The sequence below is a fragment of the Thamnophis elegans genome, chromosome Z (assembly GCF_009769535.1).
Source record: "Thamnophis elegans isolate rThaEle1 chromosome Z, rThaEle1.pri, whole genome shotgun sequence".
Classification (NCBI taxonomy): Eukaryota; Metazoa; Chordata; class Lepidosauria; order Squamata; family Colubridae; genus Thamnophis; species Thamnophis elegans.
In genome coordinates this window covers 116981988-117004756 of record NC_045558.1, presented here as the reverse complement: position 1 = coordinate 117004756, position 22769 = coordinate 116981988, and the positions used below count along the sequence as shown (strand labels likewise).

The 22769-nt window shown below is 41.1% G+C and overlaps 2 protein-coding genes across 7 annotated transcripts in view; one reads left to right on the top strand and one right to left on the bottom strand.

Moving 5' to 3' along the window:
* The window catches only part of TEAD2 (TEA domain transcription factor 2), a 27663-nt gene extending 26920 nt beyond the window's left edge, over positions 1 to 743 (top strand). For all 6 annotated transcript variants that reach the window (XM_032235371.1, XM_032235370.1, XM_032235369.1 and 3 more), the window contains one exon: positions 1 to 743. This exon is cut by the window's left edge and continues 47 nt beyond it. In XM_032235371.1, the coding sequence (XP_032091262.1) occupies positions 1 to 67 (67 nt within the window). In that variant the 3' untranslated portion in view covers positions 68 to 743.
* Positions 744 to 2988: 2245 nt separating this feature from the next.
* On the bottom strand, positions 2989 to 22338 carry CD37 (CD37 molecule). Its single transcript, XM_032236653.1, has 9 exons — positions 22230 to 22338; positions 18728 to 18803; positions 18483 to 18555; positions 16124 to 16248; positions 14803 to 14877; positions 12459 to 12560; positions 10997 to 11182; positions 8476 to 8559; positions 2989 to 4541 (listed from the first exon to the last, which is right to left on the bottom strand). Exons 2-9 carry the CDS (start codon positions 18791 to 18793, stop codon positions 4464 to 4466), a joined length of 789 nt encoding a protein of 262 aa, XP_032092544.1. The 5' UTR covers positions 18794 to 18803; positions 22230 to 22338; the 3' UTR covers positions 2989 to 4463.
* Positions 22339 to 22769: the final 431 nt, after the last annotated feature.

Below are 22769 nucleotides of genomic sequence, written 5' to 3'. Positions count from 1 at the left end.
TGTGTTTGAAGTGTCTGCAAGCGAACTGGGAGCACAGCATCATATCTACCGGCTGGGCCGGGACTGAGAAATAGTTCACCATGCTCAACAAATCAATCCCACAGCCAATTAGGCCATCTTCCTCTTATCACATCATACTAGATGGCAGAACCGATGGCTGAAAAACTGCTGACCCCATTCATGTCAACTTTTAAGTTTATTAACAGATAACTTTTCTCTCTTTGATGACCACAAAACCAAGCTTTAAGCTTAAACCTTTAAAAGGCTTGAATCCATTGCTCAGTAGACCATCTTAAAGGTGGGATGGTCCTTCTGGAAGAATACTCTTTTGGTCAAATCATCTCGGGCATGTTGAGGACAATAGTTAAATCTCAACTCCATGTGTATCCTTCTAAATCTCCTGGGAGAACACTGTCTCATGTCATTGCTTCTTGGGACTTAACACTCCGTTGTAAGAAGAAACGATATTTCTTAGGACTCCTGTTTTGTATGACTGTCAGGCTTTGGTGTACATTATTACTTAGTTCTCACAAACTGCTGAAGAGTGAACCCATTCCTACACTATCACGTCAGACTCTAGGGAAAGGTTTATATCAGGAATGCGTAACCTGATGCTCCTAATTCACAGGTCTCCCTGGATCCTTTTAAGAGTCCATCACAAACAGTAGGGTTTAATGTGAAGACCGTTATTATTCAGTGGCAGTAATGATATTGTTTAATACAAGTTTTAAGTCAAATTTGAATTCTTGTCCTGTATTGAATTAATCTCCTCTGCGGAGTAGTCAACTTAAAACTACTCCAATAGCACTCAAAAGTGACTTACCACCATTCCTTGCACTTACGATATCACAGCTCCCACATGATCATGCGATCAAAATTTGGGTGTTTGGCAACCAGCATATAATTATGAGGGTTTTAACATTTGGGAGTCATGTGATTGCCATTTGCGATCTTCCTAGCTGGTTTCCAACAAGCAAAATCAATAGGGGAAGACAGATTCACTTAAATGACAATTCACTTAACAGCCATGGCCAATGTATGTATGTATGTATGTATGTATGTATGTATGATTGGATGTCACTCATTTAACAACCATCTTGCTTAGCAAAATTTTTGACTCCATTGTCTAATTTCTCCTTTGCTGCCTAGGAGTTTTAAGACTCACGTTTCAAAAGTAGTAAACAATTCACACTGTAGGAAGGTATTACCTTGCAAAACTCAGGGTTCATTTACACAGTGAGCATGAGATCATTTAGTCAGCTCTGTATCTTTGAAGTACAGGTGGGAGGCATTTTAATATTACTCATATGAGTAATTAAAGATCAGCAAGAGCATTAACAATTGGAAACAGATAAAAGTGGTCTTCTAAACCCTCTTTCTCTTGTCTTCTGCTACCTTAGTTTTATATCTAAGGAAGCATTTTTTTAAAAAAAAAAAATAGCCGTCCAAATTTTGGAGAATGAATGAAATCAGAATTACCACCTTGTTCTATTCCACACATAATCCCACTCTTAAATGAAACAAAAATATAAAAGTAAACTGAGCTTTGTTATATGTTCAATCTGAAGCCTTATCTGGCTAAATGTACGTTCGTGATTATCATCTTTTTGGCATTCATAGGTGCTTCTTCCTCTTTGGTAGGAAAGGGGGACCATATACAGGTAATTCTCAACAATTTTATTTAGTGACTAGTTGAAGTTACAACAGCACTGAAAAAAGTGAATTATGACCATTTTTCACACGACCGTTGTAGCATTGCCATGGTCATGTGATCCAAATTTGGGTGCTGGACAATTGGTTCATATTGATGACAATGTCCTGGGGTCATGCAATCACCTTTTGCAACATTCTGTCAAGCCAAGTGGGGAAGCCAGATTCATTTAAGAGGTCTGTTACATCTCAGGAGGCTCCTTCATTACTCAAAACCAGCCAATTGACATTGAGTGATCAACTGGAATAAGGGACGTAGCTTAGAATTGACCATGAGCCAAGCCTTTTATTCTGCTTACTCGCTCTTGGCTGTTGTATAAGGGATCCTATCAATAGTAAGGTAAGAGTAAAGGCTCCCCTCTCACACAAGTGCTAGTCGTTCCTGACTTTAAGGAGTGGTGCTCATCTCCATTTCAAAGCCGAAGAGCCAACGCTGTCTGAAGACGTCTCCGAGATCATGTGGCCAGCATGACTAAACGCCAAAGGTGCACAGAACACTGTTACCTTCCCACCAAAGGTGGTTCCTATTTTTCTACTTGCATTTTTAGATGCTTTTGAACTGCTAGGTTGGCAGAAGCTGGGACAAGTAACGGGAGCTCACTACGTTATGCGGCACTAGGGATTTGAACCACCAAACTGCCGACCTTTCTGATCGACAAGCTCAGTGTCTTAGCCATTGAGCCACTGTGTTTCTCTTATCAATAGTACATCTATTCTTTTGGAGAAATAGCTAAAAAAAACCTTCCCAAATTCCACTGAAGATGTTACCTAGCCTGGCAATGAAATATTTGGAAACCATCCCACAAAGCTCGGAGAACGAACCTTCACCCTCGCTACAGATATTCGTCACCATCGCAAATACAGGTATTCCTCAACTTATGTCCACAATTGAGCCCAAAATTTATGCTGTTAAGTGAAACATTGAGTTTTCCCCAGTTTACGACTTTTCCTGCCACATGTGTTAAGTGAATCACTGCAGTTGTTAAATTAGTAACATGGTCGCTAAGTGAATCTGGCTTCCCCGCTGATTTTGCTTGTTAGAAGATGATGATCACATGACCTGGGATGCTGCAACCATCATAAAGGTGAGTCAGTTGTCAAGCATCTGAATGTAAATCATGTGATCAATGCAACGATTGCAAGTGTGAAAAATGGTCAATTAATTTTTTTCAGTGTCATTTTAATTTTGAACAGTCACTACATGAACTGAAGTCGAGAACTACCTGTATTTAGCTAAAAGCTATTTTACATCCAAGTTCAAAGAATCAAACACAACCATTTATGGATAATTTTTATTTACAAAATAGAAATTTTTAAAGGACTAACTCTGCAAAGAACAAACCACAGTAAGCTGAGAAAGAGGGTGAAATTGTATAGGTACCTCATTCCACCTGCATCCCCTTCCTCAAAATATTTCCCCTTTTACATTTGTTTTAAACATCCAAGCTGAATATATAAATACCACAAAAAAGCAAATAAAAAAGAGAGGGGGAGGGTTTTCTCATCCGCCCTGAACAGAGTTATAAGTGTGCAAGGCGCAACAGAAAACCATGTCAAATTTTTGAGGTTCAAAGATAGGGTGTCCTCTTTGTTTACACCTGCTGGGGCAGTAAAGAGGCACTATCCAAAAATCCACAGAAGTGTTAATGGCTATGTCAATGCATTCCCAATGCAAAAGGACCTCTTCATTCCATACCAGGTATATCCTGCCTCTTAACTAGCTAATGGAGTCATAAGCTCCAAAGGTTTGTAGATTCAGTGCTGTGGAACCTGTCATTCAACATTCCTTACCATTATCTGTAAAGGCTGGGACAATTAGGAGCCACCAGCAAAAAATATCAGATGGATTTCAGGTTCTTCATGCCATTTATCCAACAAGAGAAAAAGGCTGGTGATGGAAGAGTTTAGTCCAAACATAAGGGAGAAATGCAGCCTTCTTAACTGAGCTGTTTTCAACATAGATTAATTCAACCAAATCAAGACAAGATTGTGGTATAAAAGACTACTAAAGTACATGCCAAGAGTAGCATAGAACATACAACTTTGAGGTTTGGTTATATCCTACATATGGTTGAGAATGCTTGAAGTCTGGATGAATAGATCATACCTCAATGGTAGCAGGAATGATTAACAAAAAAAACCTCTTGGTCCAATCAGGTGGGTCAACACCACTGTTAATTCACAGCCTGAATTGTTGACTAAATAAGATGCTGCAAATTTCACTTTTTTAAAAAAAGTAACTTTTTTAGCTTTGTCTAAAATAGCTATATCAAAGGATTTGGGGGAGTGTTGAATGTATAATATGTATATGCTTTTAAAAAATACTTTTTCTCAGGTTGAATTGCAATAATTGATTTATGGTTAAATAGTTCTTCTCATGCAAAAATACATCAGGGCTTGGCTGTTAAAATCTGTGCATTCCAGGACAATGCAATATAAAAAGAACTCATATCTTATTGTAGGGATTTACTGTAAAGCCAAAAGCCGATACGGCTATAATTTTTGGAGGACATCTTTAGCTAAGCGAAGGTAAAAACCTGTTTCATAGTATTCTGTTTTCTTATTGGTTGCTCTGATTCTTGAAAGTTTCATCTCAGTTTCCAAGACTGGATTACTTAGGACAAGAAAGTTAGGTAGTAAACTTGCTGATCACAACCACAGCCCTACACTATACTGTTTTAAAACCCTGGTTTAATGTCTAAATAAGACACAATACCGTTCTTCAATGCCGTTTCCCCAAAAAGTTTCTTTGCCTAGGAATAACGAGCAAGCTTGTCATAGTTGGGGCCAATGGTTCTACACAGAAACATCGATACCATCATGAGGAAGAGCTGTGGGGGAAAAAGAGGTTTTAGTAAAAGAAACAGCAATCAGATCTATCATAACAAAAGCTGAACTCCATGTTTGGGATAGTTTGTAAAGCAACTTAAAAGTAAGATTATTAAGATTTTTTATTTGATCCCATGTCCTTTAAATGTGTTAACCTTCAACCTCCAGTATCTCTGCTTGGGATTCCTGGCTGTTGGGAATCCAGTGCACTGGGAAGTTTGGATACTGGGATGGCCCTTTCACGACTTGTGGACTTCAATTCCCAGAATTCTTGAGCCAGCCAGAAGCTGAAGCCCACAGGTTGTAAAGAAGCCATAGTTTCCCCATTCCTCGTCTACACTTAAGCCCTGAAATTACAACTCATGAGTATAGTAGCTATCTCTGAATACTTATTGAACCCAACCAGGTGTCTTTCATGTGTGCTGAACTACAATCCCCATTATCCTTGAAGCCCTTTCCCTTATCTAGGTGCTCTCCAGACACCATTGCTCCATAAGCAATGATCAATGTGGAATTCTTGAAATATAATCCATCACAGGGAAAGTAAATACACAAGATGGAAAGAAGCTACAATCAGAATGGCTCATAGAATATATCCTGCTGAAAGGAAGGAAGATGTCTATCACTGCTTAAAAAGGGGCCTTTGCCCTGTAGCATCTTACGGGTTTGTTTGCTTTTGTTCTCTGCTACATTTGCCCTCTCCAATTCTCCTTATTGGTGCTCATGCAGCCCTTGCAGTTCTTGGGCCCCTGACATGATATTTTGGCTCCAGGGGAGCCAGCAAAGCTCTTTTTGCAACAGCACAAGATGCAAGCAAGACATTAACCTGCAAAGGAGGAAAGAGGTGGGGAAAACGAAGCATTGTGGACATTGACACATTTCTACTAAAGGAACGTTCAGGCCTGACAATGCCCTGGAATGAATTACCTTGCCAAAACTCCAGGTAGCTGTCCCTGTGCAGCAGGCATGTGAAACAATTTAAGTGATTATAAAAATGAAAAGAGGTTTGCAATAGTGGCGAATATCTGGAGTTCAGGGGTAGGATGAGGGTGAAGGTTCGTTCTCCAAACTTGTGGGAGAACAATCTTAAGCTCTACCCACACTGACACCAAACAGCATCAGTTCAATTGGACCAACACAAAAATCGGCCATGCTACTACCTACCACGCTTATGAGTTCTTCGAAGCCTGACACTCCACAAGCAATTTCATCAATAGACACATGAACCTATAACCAGCCTACGAAATCCAAATCAACCGCACAGCCAACCAGAGACAGCATCGACCCTCAACCAACCCATGCAAGCCTCCCCACCAGTTCACCTCCCAATGACATTGACCTGAGGTAACCTCCCCATCACAAGGCACGTCAAAAGTCTCCCACTGATGACTCAAACCTGACCCACACAAGACCCTCACTTGACACACCCATACCTGACCCATTACAAGACCGCAGAAAGCTCTTATAAACAGAAGAACACTGACAATGACATCTCCTAAACTTTGCTGATGTTACCTAGTCTGGTAATGAAACATTCAGAAACCAACCCACAAGCTCGGAGAACGAACTTCCACTCTCATGGAAAAAGGTTTCAGAAACGAGGGAGAATTAAGGAATAGTACAAACATAACCCATGCATCATGCATCACTTTGGGAAGCAAATCAACACTTCACCTCTTCAGACATGCCCAGACCTATGCCAATAATAGGGTGCTGTAGATGTTGAGAAACACAGCTGGCATACGCATATACCCAGCAGTCAGCATATCAAAAGCACACTGGGAAAGTTTTAGGTGTTTTGGCTGCAACCACAGGCAGGGCTTAGCCCAAAAGGCCCAAAGATTACAAGCTGTTCTTGAATGGCATTCAATGTGCAGACAGGAAGAATAATGAAAGAAGCCGAATTCGTTATGGGGACATTGAAAAAGAACTATAAGCATCTGATTTCTAAATTTAGATCCGCATCAGAAAGTAGATTAAATTCATGGGTTCTTCAAATCAATGTAATTCTCATTGGGGAATACCAGAGAAACAACAGATTCCCAGAAAGATAATTGCCACACATGCTCACAGAGAAAGCTATTTGTTGCCTCCTCTAGTTGTGTTGGACTACATTGGCTATCATCTTCAGCAACCATTCACTGTACTGGCTTGGAGTGATGGGAATTGTTATCTCTTGTTTGTGCGAGAGTTCAAGGCAACTCCGCACATGGTCTCCTTTTATGTTAATGAATAACCATTCTCTAAGTTTGGGCTGAAAGAGTGAATGTCCCAACATTAGTCAATAAACTACACAGTTAGAATAAACTTAATAGCAATAGCACTTATATACTGTTTCACGGTGCTTTACAGGCCTCTCTCAGCTATTTAACAGAGTCCGCATATTCCCCCCACAATGTGGGACCTCATTTTACCGACCTCGGAAGCATGGAAGGCTGAGTCAACCTTGAGCAAGTCAGGATTGAACCCTGGCAGTCAGCAGAATGAGCCTGCAATACTACATGCTAACCACTGCGCCACCACGGCTCCCATGTCTTTCTGGCATAAATCATACTTCTAAAATTACTACACTATTCTGCATTATAATCCAGCAAATGTGAAGAACGCCAGATGGAAGAAACTGCCTAGATCAGGGGTGTCAAACTGGATTTCTTTGAGGGCCGGCTCAGCATTGCGGTTCTCTTCTGTGGGTCGGCTGGGTTGGATGTGGGGGAAGACGGGGCGGATGCCTCCTGCAGCACCCTACCAGTCAAAACATGGTTGGGTGGGTGTGCAGAAACCCCCCGCACACAGACACACATTGTTTTGGCTGCTAGAGGCACCGTGGGCTGGTCCTTTGCTATTTCCATTCTGGCCCCGCGGGCCAGTTTTAAGCACTTCACTGGCCGGATCTTGAGTGTGACACCCCTGGCCTAGGTGAATTCACAAGGATTCATATGGGATTTCTCATAGCCCAAGTCTTGCTCAGCTTCCTTGCAAATACACAAGCATGGCACCATGCCATTTGGGGATGACAGCAGCTTCCACCCAAGAAAAATCAGTATTCCCTGCACTGCACTCATGAATTACACAGGTCACAGGACATGCACAGAGAAAGAAATAACACATCCTTCCCAACACAGGAAGACACAAATAACAAGGCATGGCAGAAAGCTGGAAACATCTATGCACTCCCTTTAGCCACCTGTTATGGATCTCCTGGGAGCCACCACTATGCAGGTCCTTGTGTTCTAATGCAGTGACCAGCAACATGCACAGCAGCTGCAGTAACTACAAGAAAGATCCAGGGTGGAGAAATAAAGACCTTGATTCTTTATCACGTAATGCACTCACAATCAAGCACATATAAACATTTCTGGTGTCTGCCAGCAATGCCTACTGCTCCAAATGAGTAGACTGGTAGGGACAACACTAGGAAATACATGATTTGAATAATGGCACTGACAGCAGAAATATAATGGCATTTTAACTGGGCAGAAGAAAACCAGGTTTGGGGTCATTCCATCATCAAACAGCTAACTACCCAAGGAGCTATGACCATTGGACTCTTTAAAAAAAATTAGATCTCAAATACTCAAAACTGAATGCCATGAAACAGCATTAAATATTTAAAATATTTAGCTTAATATTCCAGAGGATGAAGTGGCTGTATGTGAGAAACTGTAAGTGAGTTTCTGCCTACAAGACCCAATTGTACTTCAGTGCTACATGCCTAGATATAAATTGGGGTTGATGGGGAAAAAAATATTGTGATTATTACAAAATGTCTTTGGACAGTCCTGAAAATAAACACCACACAAAGTGTCTAAACTGAATATAAACTGAATGATTTTGTAATGATTTGGGGAATGTCTCAATATTTGCCCCTCCCTGTATTATTTCAGCACTATTGGTAGAAATGTAGCTGTAACCCAGTTGTCATTCAGGAGCGCTTACCTCTAGGAGAGCAATCCCAAGGCAGATCCCTACAATGCTGATGATGTTATTGTTCAGCCAGGTTTGGACACTCTCCCTGCAGCCCTGAAAATGGACAAAGGTAGATTAAAAAGGAGCATCAGATGGAATTCCAAGGACAACCCTTGTCAGATCAACTACGAGGCACATCTCACTCGCTCCCATATTGCAAGCCCATCAGATACAGCCAAAAAACAACCCCCCCAAAAAAATCAGAAAAGAACCTTCCACTTTTGTTTTCTGCACTCTGGCCTTAACCTTGTCTTTTCTAGTCCTTTCCTTTTAAGAACCTGGCTTACTAATGTTCGGAAACACCCATGGCACCGTCCTTCTCCATATCAGGGAGTCCCACAAATTACTTTTGCAATGCATGAATACCTATTTCCTTTCATCACTCTCATACCGACTGGTGGCTCCTTTAAAGGACTCAGCAGAAAGAGGCTGAAATCAATACTTCTATGGCTAAGGGCCTACATATTTACAAGACCAACTTGCCCGAGTAGCTTGTGTCCATGCAAACAGATTGAAGGGAGATTCACTCCAAGCCCTTTCCCTTAAGGAGGTTGTTTACAAAGCCCAAGATGCAGACTGCTCTCTGTTGCAGCCATTCGTCTTTGGAATAACCTAACCCGGAGATCTGATTAGCCCCACCCTGTTATGGGTTAGGGGAGCTGTAAGACTTGGCTGTCATTATAAAGTAGATCACCCGGCTCCCTATTCTGGTCTGTGTCTAGGTACTTTGTCCTCAGTAGTCTTGTTTCTTTTCAAATAACATTATAATCACATGCAACTGCCTCCCATTTTATTATACCATTTTTGTAAACAAGCATGCTACTCAGAAATAAATACTTCCATCAAAAGGATGCACCAATTGTGGCCCCCAAAATAGTGTGTAATCCTCTTCCGTACAACTGCTCTTTTCAAATAGGTTAATGGTTGGAAAAAGTAAGACTAGGCGCAACGGTACAGTGATGTGAAAATCAATGCATGAAAAAAAGTGGATAAGACAAGGGTGGGGTGGGTGGAATCTTCTTTTCCTTCTGAACGTTCCCATTTTCTGCTACAATCAAATCAATCACCTGCCTAGAAAGTGCCAAATTGGGCAAAAGCTGTTATGATGTTCCAGAAATTACTAAAAACCTGGATGTTCACCAGGGCCTTGGGAGAGGACGGTTGGAAGCATCTTTTAATTTAGCTTAGTTTTGTTCTTCTTGCTGGCCATGTTTTCAAGGTTTATTTGTAAACAAGTCAGTTGACAAGGAGTTTGGCAATCTCAAAATTGGGATCAACCAATCAATATGCACCCCGCTTTTTTGGTTGAGGGCCCTACAAGATCTATTAAAATTTCCCTCCAATTGGCATCTTCTAAATGTATTGGAATAAGTTGTTCCATATATTTCCTTCCTATGTATTTCTTTACATAGATTTACCCAATTGTCTCTTAAGTCAGTGGCCCCAACCTTTTGGGCACCAGGGAGAGTTTTTGTCCGTGTACCTGACAGAGCGTAGTTTCGCATGCTACCTAAATCCCATGGATGGAGCTTCGCTTGTTTGCATCGCCAGGTTTCTGGCATGCTATGACCCAGTGCTGGTCCATGGACGAGGGGTTGGGGACCCCTGTCTTAAGTCACCTCTTTCAGAAATTAAACCAGAGAATGAACATGGCAAGCTTAATATTTGTGCACAAATTCTCCCTATTCCCGATGAGCAGGAACTGACAATCTTTTCAGAGACTGTGTGTTCTGACTTAGGGTTCCGAAGAGCATGAAGCAAACTCCTTGTCCTGACAAAACTCCTTTTATTAATTTAATGTGGATTCTGCTCATTCACACCCAGCAAAGTCCTTCAAGGGAGAATTTTCAGTTCCAGACTTTAATCTGGCTTGGAGCACGAACTAATTGTCTCCTGCAAACTCCACTCCCCTTTCGCTGCTCTTGTATTTTCTCTGGGAGGGGCCATTCATCGTCCACTTGTGGTCTTACCCCAAGTCGACCCCTGTTCTTTAGCTGATCCCTTTGTCTGGCAACGCTGCACATGCGCACACTGGGAATAGGCTCCAGCTGTTCGTCTGCCTCACTGATGTCTGCCTCTGAAGGCAGCTGATAACTGGCATACGGCCCTGATCCTCTTTCTGCCTCCGACACAGAGCCCTCATCAGAGCCTTCCCCAGATTCCAGGACTGGCCCATATTCCTCTCCAACCTCTTCACTGTCTGAATCTATTGCCAGCTCTGCTGGCCACTAGTAGGTCATAACACTGTCATACAATCACTTGTATACCTCCCTGCCCTCTTTTAAACAATTGCCTAAACATTTTGGATACAAATATTGATGGGCATAGAGAATGCTGACATTTCATAACATTTTTCCCTACAGGATTTGGGTCAAGTTTTTAAAAATTGCTTTATGACAAGAGAGAAATACAACTATCACCACAAGTACCCAAAGGAGCTGGACTGCACTGTGCACACCCCCAACTCAAGAACAATGTGTGGGCTACTCACTCTATTGTTGATTTGCAACGGTGCCTCTGCTCGGCAAAAGAGGGCCGGCTTGTCAGTTGTTCCGTTGTTGGCTGAGTGCAGAGCAGAGGTGTTTTGACAGGAGCAGGGGTACTCTTTATTTGAGGCATTTCTGACTCTGCTGTTTTCCATCCAGTCCGCCCAGCCTTTCCAGCCGCAGCATTGGAACTAAGGACAAGGGAGGGGATTGAAGACAGTGAGAAAGAGAAGCAGTCATTGCAACAGAAAAAATACTACTAGAGGAAAAAGATCCAGCACAAGGCTGGCCCAACTTTGCTGAAACTAAGCAGATATGAGCATGGACCATGCCTAAACGGGAGACTCCATAAACTCTCTTATCCAATGTTTCCCAACCTTGACAACTTGAAGTTGTATCGAGTTCAAACTCCCAGAACTCTTAAATGATGTCGCTCACTGGCCATTCTGGGAATTGAAGTCCACAGATCTTCAAGCTGCCAAGTTTGAGAAAAACTGCTCTCATCTATGGCAACTTGAGTTCCAATATGGAGGAAAAGCAGGATGTTTATCAATAGCACTTAGACTTATCTATCACTTCACAGTGCTCCACAGCTCTTTCTAAGCAGTGTACAGAGTCAGCATATTGGCCCCAACAGTCTTGAGTCCTTGGTTTAACGACCTCAGAAATCTGTAAGCTGACTCAACCTTCAATTGGTGACGAATGAACTCCTGGCAAGTGAGCTGAATTAGCCAGCAATACTACATTTTAACCATTGTGCCACCATGGCATCGCATATATCTGATGGAAGAACCAAGTTCATTGTTAGGTCAACTCTATGGCTCTACTCATCCAACATGACTTTGATTGCATCAATCAACCAGACTTTTTAGAATTCATATATTATGACTTTCAAGCCATAAGGCTGGGCCCAACCCAATAAACTAGGCTATGATGGTGAACCTATGGCAATCGTGCCCGAAGTGGCACATGGAGCCATGTCACCTGGCACACACATTGCCCGTTCTTCTTCCAGGTTTCTGGCGTGCATGTGCACATGATGATCAGCTGGTCTTTGTGCATGCGGCAGTGCTGGAAACTGAAAGAGATGGTCTTCCATTTTCCGGTGTGAGCATGTGCGCCTGCCAGCTGATTGCCGCATGCCCATGCACACCAGTAACCAGAAGATAGCTGACTGTTGCACATGTGTACGCCAAAAACTGGAAGTTCATTTCCTGGTGCGCGCATGACCCCTGGGCAGCTCCTCTTCCAGGTTGCAGATCAAGTGAGTGCGCACACACGCTCCCTTTTTGGCATTCAGCGGCAAAAGGTTTCGCCATCACTGCACTAGGCCAAATCTAAACAAACCACCTTATGGCTTAGCACATTATATGAGCCTCTCTGTGAATGGCCAAATATGTCCCCATTGGAATCACATCAATGGAACTAAAGGATGTAAAACTAACATTACTGCTAGAGAGTCCTTACCTGCTCCTGCACAAAATCCCAGCTGTCACCATCTGAAAGGGATGTATTTGTTCCATAGCCTGCAATGATGGTTTTTACACGTCCAGCTACAGTTGAAGTGATCTGCATGTGGGAGGAACAGCAATCTTAAGTAGTGAATGTAGTTTCCCCATTGACTTTGTTTCTTAGAAGGTTGCAAAAGGGAATCACGAGACCCCCAGGACCCTATAACCATCAAAAACAAGTGTCAATTGCCAAGTGTCTGAATTTTGATCATATAACCATGGGGACACGGTGAGTCAGTGGCTAAGATGCTGAGCTTAGGTCGGCGGTTCGAATCCCTAGCACCGTGTAATGGAGTGAGCTCCCATTACTTGTCCCACCTTCTGCCAACCTAGCAATTCGAAAGCAAATAAAAAATGCAAGTAGAAAAATAGGGACCACCTTTGATGGGAAGATAACAGTATTCTGTGCGCTTTTGGGGTGTTTAATCATTCCGGCCACATGGCCACGGAGATGTCTTCGGACAATGCTGGCTCTTTGGCTTTGAAACAGAGATGAGCACCGCCCCCTAGAGTCGGGAATGACTGGCACATATGTTTGAGGGGAACTTTTACCCTTAACTATGGGGATACTGCAATGGTTGTGTGAAAAACAGTCATAGGTTGCTTTGTTCAGTACCATTGTAATTTTGAGTTGCCGTTGTAACTTTGAGTAACTTTGAATAAATGAACTGCAGTAAGTTGAGGACTACCTATATTTGGAGTAGAACGGGAGATTCTGCCCAAACTCTATTCTCAGTGGACAAAAGTTCAAACAGGATGCAAGGTTTATTTTCTTTTTCCAGAGAATCCAGCAGTGAGGAACAGTGATGACAGCAACTGAAAAGCCAAATATTTCCCATCTTCTCAACAGGCCAAACAGAGTTGCTGATCACCCGGCTCTTCCAGAAAGCGAGCTAGTTCTCTTACTCGTTGCATCATACAAGACTTTAAGCCCAAGCCTTAATTACTTTTGTTAAGGCAGCAAACCAATTATTAAAGGCATCAACATACAGTATGCATGCTTGTGAAAGGAGTTTAAAGAACCCAAAGCCTGCAAATAGAATGGGAGAGGGATGCTGCTAACTTTGGCTAGATTACAGCATAAACTGGAAGAAAGAACTTTTTGTGATTTGGCAAAAAAAAAAAAAGCATTCATAATTTACAAACATCACACTTACTCCTGGACAAGGTCTACATATCTTTTCTCTCATTCTTTTATATGCCCTGCCGTAAGTCTTCTCTTATGCCCCCCACCCCCATCTGTGGGTCGCAAGCATTAAAGACACAGAAATTATGGGTCTCAAATTGACTCTTCTCTTTCCCAGGCCCTAGTCATTTCTCCCCTACCATGGGGTTTTTTTTGGGGGGGGGTTGGTTCTGGGAAGAGGAAGAGAGAAAGGGAAAAATAAAAAAGAGAAAGGGTTTGGTCTAGATCACTGGTGTCAAACTCGTGGCGTTATGTTGCTGTCACATGATGTTTCACATTCCCCCCCCCCCTTGCAGAATTGGGGTGGCCGTGGCCTGCACATGACCCATTCGGCTCGCAGACTGCGAGTTTGACACCCCTGGTCTAGATGGTGCAAGATGTTGGAACACAATATTCTGTTTCACATCACATTGCAGGACTACATCATTTTCCCCCCCATAGAAATTCATGGAAAACAAGGATATGTAAGTAGGGAGCTAGTCTAGAAATGCCTTTCTCTCCAGATGCTTTTTTTTACAAATCTCTTCTGCCCAGCAAACCGTTTGTTTGTTTGTGACTTAACATCTAGAGCAGTGTTTCTCAACCTTGGCAACTTGAAGATGTCTGGACTTCAAGTCCCAGAATTCCCCAGCCAGCATTCACATTCGCTGGCTGGGGAATTCTGGGACTTGAAGTCCAGACATCTTCAAGTTGCCAAGGTTGAGAAACACTGATCTAGAGCAACAGTCCCCAACCTTTATGGGTTTACGGACCAGTGATTGCAGTTGGGCGTGAAGGAAGAGAGGATGGTTCTGCACACACACTCACTGCTTGCACGGCCCAGTTTTGATTAGGCCGTGGACTGGGTATTGGGGACTCCTGATCTAGAGGACATTAGATTCCCTTGCACATGTGGACCATTGTTTATGCCAAGAACCATTTAGAAATCAAGAGGCATGATCCTGGGGAAGGCTGTTATCCAATATGTAAACCAGATCAAAGACTAGCAATAACATTAAAAAAAAAAAGGAATGAGAAGCAGGGGGGAAAGTTATCCAGGTAGAAAGAGGCATTGTTGAAATAGGATTATGGTGATCATGTTATGAGAAATCCTCTGATTTATTACACTGCTTACCGTGTTGCTGTGTGTTTGTATCAAGATTGCAATGATGACTTGACTAACAAACAGGAGCAGTAGGAAGGCAAAGTACTATTGATGGAGACAGAAAAGGCCAGCAAAATCAGTCAACATCACCATGGCATCAATTATTCATTCATTCATTCATTCATTCATTCATTCATTCATTATTAGCCATTCATTATATCATACTATTAGCCAATCATATAAACATTTCTTCAAGATTCTTACAAACAAGCATGCTAAATTTATTTTTAATCTGCATTCTTGCCTATACTCAATAAATATTATTAAAATACAGTCACATGCTATACCAGACCTCCAAGTAATCAATATTTAAAAAATCTACCGGTCATCATTAAAAACTGAGAGCCACTGCCATAAACTTTGCAAAGGCACCTGCGCTAAATCACACAATACCAAATATATAACTACAAAGGAAAAATATGACAGAGCGTAATTACCTTTCTGTATTTCCCACTACAAAGGCCTCTTGGGAAATTACCACATCATGCACTATACAGGTTTCTCCTTCCTTTTTTCTGTTGTGTTATTAAAAAGTACACAACCGGATTTCTACCTCTGTCTTGAGGGATCACCTGAGCCATTAATTAACTAGAATGCTGTGCCATCATTTTATCAGTATAATATATCAGTGCTATATTAAATATGAAATATCCATATACAGTATTCATGAATTCTCCCAGTAATTGAATGACATATAAATCTCATCACAATTATACCTACCCCCCCAAAAAAGTATTTCAGCCTTTTCAGTTGTTTTATACAATAATGTTTCCAACAGAATAGAATTTTTGTAGCTCAGGATTGAAAGTAAGGTCCTTGTTGCTCTCTGATCTTGGCAGTTTTCTTGCAGACCTTTCAATACCAAACTAGGTAACATCATCAATATTAATCATTGCTGAAGTTACTTATTTTGCCAATGAAATATTTGTAAGAAAACAACCATGCTTAGAGAGCACTAAGGACCCCTCAGTAATGATTCTTCGCAATCGTTCAATTGCATAGAATTCTTCACTTTCATACTGCTACACTGTCTTAGTCTTTGGATGCAGTTTCCATCATCCCAAAACTTCAGAAGGTTTTTGTCTTCCTGAAAAGATCAACAAAGTCTTTCAAAATCTGTTCCATTTGGTAAAGTGTTTATAATGCATTTTTTAAAGTTTAATTTAAGGGGAGCATCATTTGGGATACAAGAGCAACATGATGTTCCCACCTGATTGAACCCAATAAATGTTATTTCCCTTTCTCAGAGAGTACCAGAATCGAGGCCCACTGCTTATACATGGCTACTTACAAGTCCTAGCATACACTTGACTTCCTTGAGAGAGCCCAAGCATCCAAGAAATCCCAAAAACATTGTTAGGATGCCCACACCAGAGAAAACATACGACCATATCTTGAGAGCATAATATGAGGACCCTGTGAAGAAAGGAAGAAACAGATCAGAACAACCAAGAACTGAAATTATACAAATGATAGAAAAAAAATCTGTAATAATAATAAGCAGCCTCTCTTCTTTTCTTAGAGATGCGGTGGCTCAGTGGCTAAGATGCTGAAAGGTTGGCAGTTCGGCGATTCGAATCCCTAGCGCCGCGTAACAGAATGAGCTCCCGTTACTTGTCCCAGTTTCTGCCAACCTAGCAGTTTGAAAGCATGTAAAAATGCAAGTAGAAAAATAGGAACCACCTTAGGTGGGAAGGTACCACTGTTCTGTGCGCCTTCAGCATTTAATCATGCTGGCCACATGATCATGGAGACGTCTTCGGACAGCGCTGGCTCTTTGTCTTAGAAACGGAGATGAGCACCGTCCCTTAGAGTCGGGAACGACTGGCACATATATGTGTGAGGGGAAGTTTTACCGTTATTCTTTTCTTATTCCTCAATTGACAGAAATGTTTGGAAGAACCAAGCCTGCTTCACTGGCCTATGTACAAAGAAGTATCAGCCTTTTGAAAGAGAGCTAATTACAACCATTCATTTAGTAACCATTCAACCTCTAAGTGGCATTGAAAATATGATTTAAAACTGATCCTTGTACTTACAACTGCTGCAGTGTCGCAATGGCCATGTGATTGTAATTCAGGTGCTGGGCAACCGGCATGTATTTACAACTGTTGCACCATCCTGCCACTTATGACAAGCAAAGTCAATTGGGAAGCTGGCCGGGACGGTCAAATCTCACTTAACAAACATGATAGTTAATGGAAAAAGACTTGGAAAAATTTGTTGGAACTTTGATGTTGATATACTGTATGTTGATGACAGCAAGACTACTTTAGGCACAGAAATAGAAGGGCACTTTGATCCCCACAACGGATGAAAAATCGATGGGAGTTAACAGGGATGGCTAAATTGACTGCTTTCATTAAAGAAAAAAAATCACAATTACTTTTGTTTCTAGTTGGAAACTGCTTCTGGACTTTGAGCTTGAGGTGGGGGGAAATAAAATTCTGATTTTGGATTTTACCAATTAGATAGATTTGTTGTTATAGAAATGATTGGCTTATACTATTATCATATGTAAAAGTAAAAAGTTGAGGTTTGACGCTATTAACTTATTTTACTGCACCAAAGGGAGTTAGAAATCAACACCTTTTCTTTCTTCTTCCCCCTTTCCCATCTCTTTTCCCTTTCCTTCTCCCTCCCCTATTTTCCGAACATTTTCCTTTGAGTTTTTGTATTTTGTATTATAAACTAATACAAAGAAACAAGGATGATAGTTTGCTTAATGATGATGGCAAAAAAGGTTGTAAAGGTGTGGTCACATGACCATACCACTTAACAATGAATTTTTCTAGTCCCAATTATGATCCTAAGTTCTCTACAGTATTTAGAAAAGGAAGCCCTTCTCTGAGAGAGATGGACAGCTAAGAAATATGAAATATAAATAAGTAAATAAAGATGAAGGAATTCACAATGCAATGTTATTTGGGAAGCAAAGGTGTGGCCTTTATAAAAACCTGTTTTCAACTTCCCCTTAGTTCAAGGCTCTCGTAGAGTCTGGATACTGTACTTAGTACAGTACTAAGTGGAAGAACAGATTTGCTGGGTGATAAGGTAAAGGTTCCCCTCGCACATATGTGCTAGTTGTTCCCAACTCTAGGGGGCAGTGCTCATCTCCATCTCAAAGCCAAAGAGCAAGCGCTATCTGAAGATGTCTCCATGGTCATGTGGCCGGTATGACAAAACGCACGGAGTGCTGTTACCTTCCCTCTAAAGTGGTCACTATTTTTCTACTTGCATTTTTACATGCTTTTGAACTGCTAGATTGGCAGAAGCTGGGACAAGTAACAGGAACTCACTCTGTTACACGGCACTATGGATTCGAACTGCCAAACTGCTGACCTTTCTGGTTGACAAACTCAGTGTCTTAACCACTGAGCCATCACGTCCCCTCTTGCTGGGTGATACATTATGCAAAACCATGTTTATTTTATTTAATTTTGGTTTACCCCTATGCATGAATGTAGCCATTATACGTAGTTTTTAAATCATGCTTACATAGTTCCTATTATGTGAAAATTAGGCTGTTGCGGTTTGCATAATTTTTAAAAATGGATAGATGCCCTAAGTGCAAAAAGGTTTAGAAACACTGGCTTAGCACAAGGTTCAAATTCAATTATGTAAAGTGGGAATGAGCCTCTGCAACTTACCAAGTGTAGAAGCAAAATTATTTTGATCAAAAAGTATCCATAAGCCAAAGCTGAAGACCAGACTTCCAAGAATCTGAAGAAAAGGAAAATAGATTTTTGATTTCATTTTTATTTTTAAAGTATATATCTCTGTACTAGCCATTTTTTTCCTCTTTTCCCATCCTGCATAAGCACAGCTTCATAACTAGCTGCAAATAATAATTCTCTAACCGGCTATCCAACTGGCTCTCAGCCACGGTACTCACAAAAAAGAAAACGTTGAAGAGGAAGAGGAAGTATTTTGTAACACTGAGGCATCCTTTGTGAGACATTATCTTCTTCCTGTTGGAAGGGAAAAAACCATGGTTTTTTTAAAATTCTACTTCTGCCATTCCCTTTCTAGGCCCCATCTACATCAATATAGGTGATATCCAGACCGTCCCCTGAGGGACTTTTTTAAAGAAAAAGGAACGATTCTAAAAATGGGAGCCTCATGATTTACAGATAGTCCTTGACTTATGACCACAATTGAGCCTAAAACGTATGTTGCTAGATGAAACTTTAAATGAATTTTGCCTTATTTTACGATCTTTCTTGTCATATTTAAGTGAATCACTGCAATTTGTTAGGTGAATCTTGTGTTTGCTTGTCAGTACCGTTTCCCTGAAAATAAGACCTCCCTGGATAATAAGCCCAATTGGACTTTTGAGCACATGTGCTAAAATAAGCCCTCCCCAAAAAATAAGCCCTCCCTGAAAATATTGCAACAAAGCAGCAGTCATGAGGTGACACGCTCGCTGCCTCCTCCACATCAAAAATAATAAGACTTCCCGAAAGTGCTTATTTCAGGGGTCAAAAGAAAATTAAAGCCTGTCTTATTGTTGGGAAAATATGGTAAGTCACAAGAGGTGATAACCTTAGGACACTGCAACCATCATAAATAGGAGTCAGTTGCCAAATTTTGGCAATTTTGATCATATCACCATGAAGATGCTGCAAGAGTCGTAAGTGTGAAAAACAGTCAGAAGTCACTTTTTTCAGTGCCATTGTAACTTTGAATGGTCACTAAATGAACTGTTATAAGTAAAGGACTACCTATATTGTGACCTCAAAATTTGCAGGGTGAGGTCACAGCAATGGCCCACTTGGTTCCAGAAAACTAGAAACTATTCCAGAAATCATTTGAAAAAGGTAAGAAAACATTATTCACTGACAAGGATGACACAGTTTGTTGATAATAACAATGACAGTTGCCAACTGTTTCCAAATGATTAACAGGCCCCACCCTTAAGTTAAATTTTTGAAGTTTTTTTAAGGAGACATGGCAGCTGTATCTCTGAATACAGCTTAAGGTTCAGCAATGACAGAACATGGCTGTACATGAATGTTTTTCAAATTTGGCAACCTCAACCTGTCTGGACTTTAACTCCCAAAATTCCTCAACGATACAAAATCTTAAAATTGCCAAATTTAAGAAATACTGTGGTATATCTAGTTGCTACTGAAGAGCATATATCGTTTTTCCTTCTTCCGATCATTCCAGTATCTAGATGGTCAGGAGCATCTACAGAGTTGGTCAATACCAGCCAAGAAGATAATAGCAATTGATCCAAAGGTTTGCAAAAGGGAATCATGTGACCCTGGAATATTGCAACTGTCATAAATATGAACCAATTGCCAAGCATTTGAATTTTGATCACATGACCATGGGGATGCTGCAACAGTCATAAGTGTGAAAAATGTTCATAAGACACATTTTTCAGTGTCGTTGTAACTTTGAATAGTCACTAAAGGAACTGTTTTAAATCAAGGATTACTTGTATTAATTTATTAATAAAACTTAATCCACTTTTTCTTCAAGGCTGATTTTACTTCCTTCTTCGGTTTTGCCCTTCTGACATATTAGTATGGTATCCAAGTGATGAGAGCTAGCCTAGAAATTTTCTTGCAACTATATGGTACAGATCTTCCTGTGTTCATCAAGAGGATTCTATACAATAACAACAAACTCTTAATATGTTTCATATGGATGTGCATAAGCATAAGGAGGGGAAAATATCAGAAGCTTGCAGAACTCCACAGTCTATTCAAATACCAAACCAAAAAAGAAACTAAGCTTACTTCATTTTTTTAAAAAAATTGGGAGAAATAAATGCAAACCAAACCAATGAGAACTAAACATATTGAGAGTCCGCAATATGGGGGAGATGAGGAGGTAGGAAAAACTGGATGGGAGTTGCTGAAGTAACATCAGGAGAACGCTATTAATCTCATGCCCAGAATTTAAGCTTTAGAAACAGCTAGATAAAAACCAGATGTAGACAAGATATGGTATTTCAGAAAACTAGGGGAACTTTCATCGTAATTTCCTGATAGATTCTATTTCTCTACTACTGAAAAACTTTCATAAGACGTTTCAGAACAAAGCAGAAGAGGAAACGCTATGTTTCAGAGTTAGTGTGTGTCACAGATTCTCAGAAAGATAAGACTCACTTCCTGGGGTACTGATGTAAGTGATTCTACCCCCCTCCTTCACACAAATTGATGAGGTGCCATTTTAGCTTCCTGGCTGATACGCATCTGTCATATGAGCTAAATAACATATATTTATTCTCGTGCAAGTTGAGCATTTCGCAGACTATCCCCATTTTAAGATATCCAATTACACTATTAAATTGTTATTTCCCTTTTTCCCGCACATTTCTCCCAAAAGATATGGAATAGATGTACCATGTATTTATTCAGTTCTGCTGCAGATCCATGTTTCTTTCTTTGCAAGTGTTCACCACAATTATTTCTGTACTGTACTTATACCCTTCATTTTCTAATGTAAAATTTAAGACAGCCCATACTTAGATTCACGGATTCTTTTGACTTCAAGGTGTCTTTTGCCCCACTCATTCACACCCTAATTCACATAAAACATTTCAGATGAGACGATGGTATTCATCATGCAGTGGTGTCACTGGTGTCTCTGCAGTTGGTGCCACTTACATAACTCCACATGGTTACGTTAAGGAGCACCAGAGATTGTGTGTGCCTGCTTGCTGTCCTACATGCTTAGAAGCCACATTTGGACTTTCACACATTAGTTTCACTTTCTTGCAAGCCATCTTACTCGGTACTATTGAAGAACATTTTTCTCTGGGCTGTCCAAATGCGCAAGTACACTAACATAGCTAAAATTCCTTTTTTCCCATTTTGGGTGGTCTCATGTTCTCAATCAGTGGAGCACTGTTTTTCTTGTTCCCATCTTACTCATTCTAAAAAGAATTCACACAACCACCTTTAAACCACTCAACCACGGCATTCATCTGCCCACCACTCACCTCCAGCTTCATGTAACCCTCTACAAAAACTTCCCCTCCATGATGCCAAACAGACTGTAGTTGAACCAACTGAAAAGTCTCAGGCTGGGAAAGGCAGATTCGTTTTATTTAGCTAGCATTAAACCACCATGAATCTATATCCTGGCCTCAAAGATCTCACTAACTCTCCAGTCCTTAAACTCAACCGCCCAAGGCCCCTGTTTCAACACTGGCCTGCCTACTAAACTCCTCACACACACATATACATTGCATATCCATCCAAACTCAGACCATGGATATGCATGGCTCATAAGGTGATTCACTCCTTTGTAATCAACAGAGACATGGGAGGGGGAAAATCAGCACTTCCTAGACCAGATCTAGGTTAGGTCTTTCTCATCTAACCTAGATCATAGCAGCTTTCTCCTTCCCTACAACCCCCTTGCTCATTTGAACTTACCTTATCGGCCAAACAGGCTTCGCCTCCCGCTTCTGCCACTACTTGTACTATCACAGTACAGATCGTCTTTTTCTTTTTGTCTTCTGATGAGCTAGTTTCAAACTTCATCCATCCTTGCCTCCCTCCCCCCAGGGAGACCCCGCCTCCGTTGGCTTCTCTCGTTTTTCATTGGTTGTAAAAGCAGGGAGGCGTGGCTGGAACATGAATAATTAATAGACTCCAAAGTTCCGCCCGCAGCTTTGTAATTTCCAGGCGGCTTTCTCCGCCCCCGGATTTTTTTTTCCTGCTTAATTGTTAAGGGTTTTCCATTCATTAGGGAAACAACGTTGTTGAATTGGGGGTGGAGGGGGCTGGGATGGTTTCATGACGTTGATTTCCTGCGCCTTCCACACCTGTGTTTAAAAAAACTCCAAAACAATGTAATACTGTACACGGCCGTCTCCTAATGAGTTGTATGCTTTCAGTAAAGCAATAGAAATTAGATACCAATGGATTCTGTAGAATTTTCCTTCTGGGTGAAACTGATGTAAATATACGCGT

What these genes read in the sequence shown, in the direction of transcription:
- CD37 (XM_032236653.1), bottom strand. Translation starts at nt 18,793, where the DNA reads ATGTCTCACAAAGGATGCCTCAGTGTTACAAAATACTTCCTCTTCCTC. An exon ending in TCTTCAACGTTTTCTTTTTT is followed by an intron (nt 18,556 to 18,727) that starts GTGAGTACCGTG and finishes CCTTTTCTTCAG; the next exon opens with ATTCTTGGAAGTCTGGTCTT. An exon ending in GGGATTTTGTGCAGGAGCAG is followed by an intron (nt 11,183 to 12,458) that starts GTAAGGACTCTC and finishes CCTTGTCCTTAG; the next exon opens with TTCCAATGCTGCGGCTGGAA.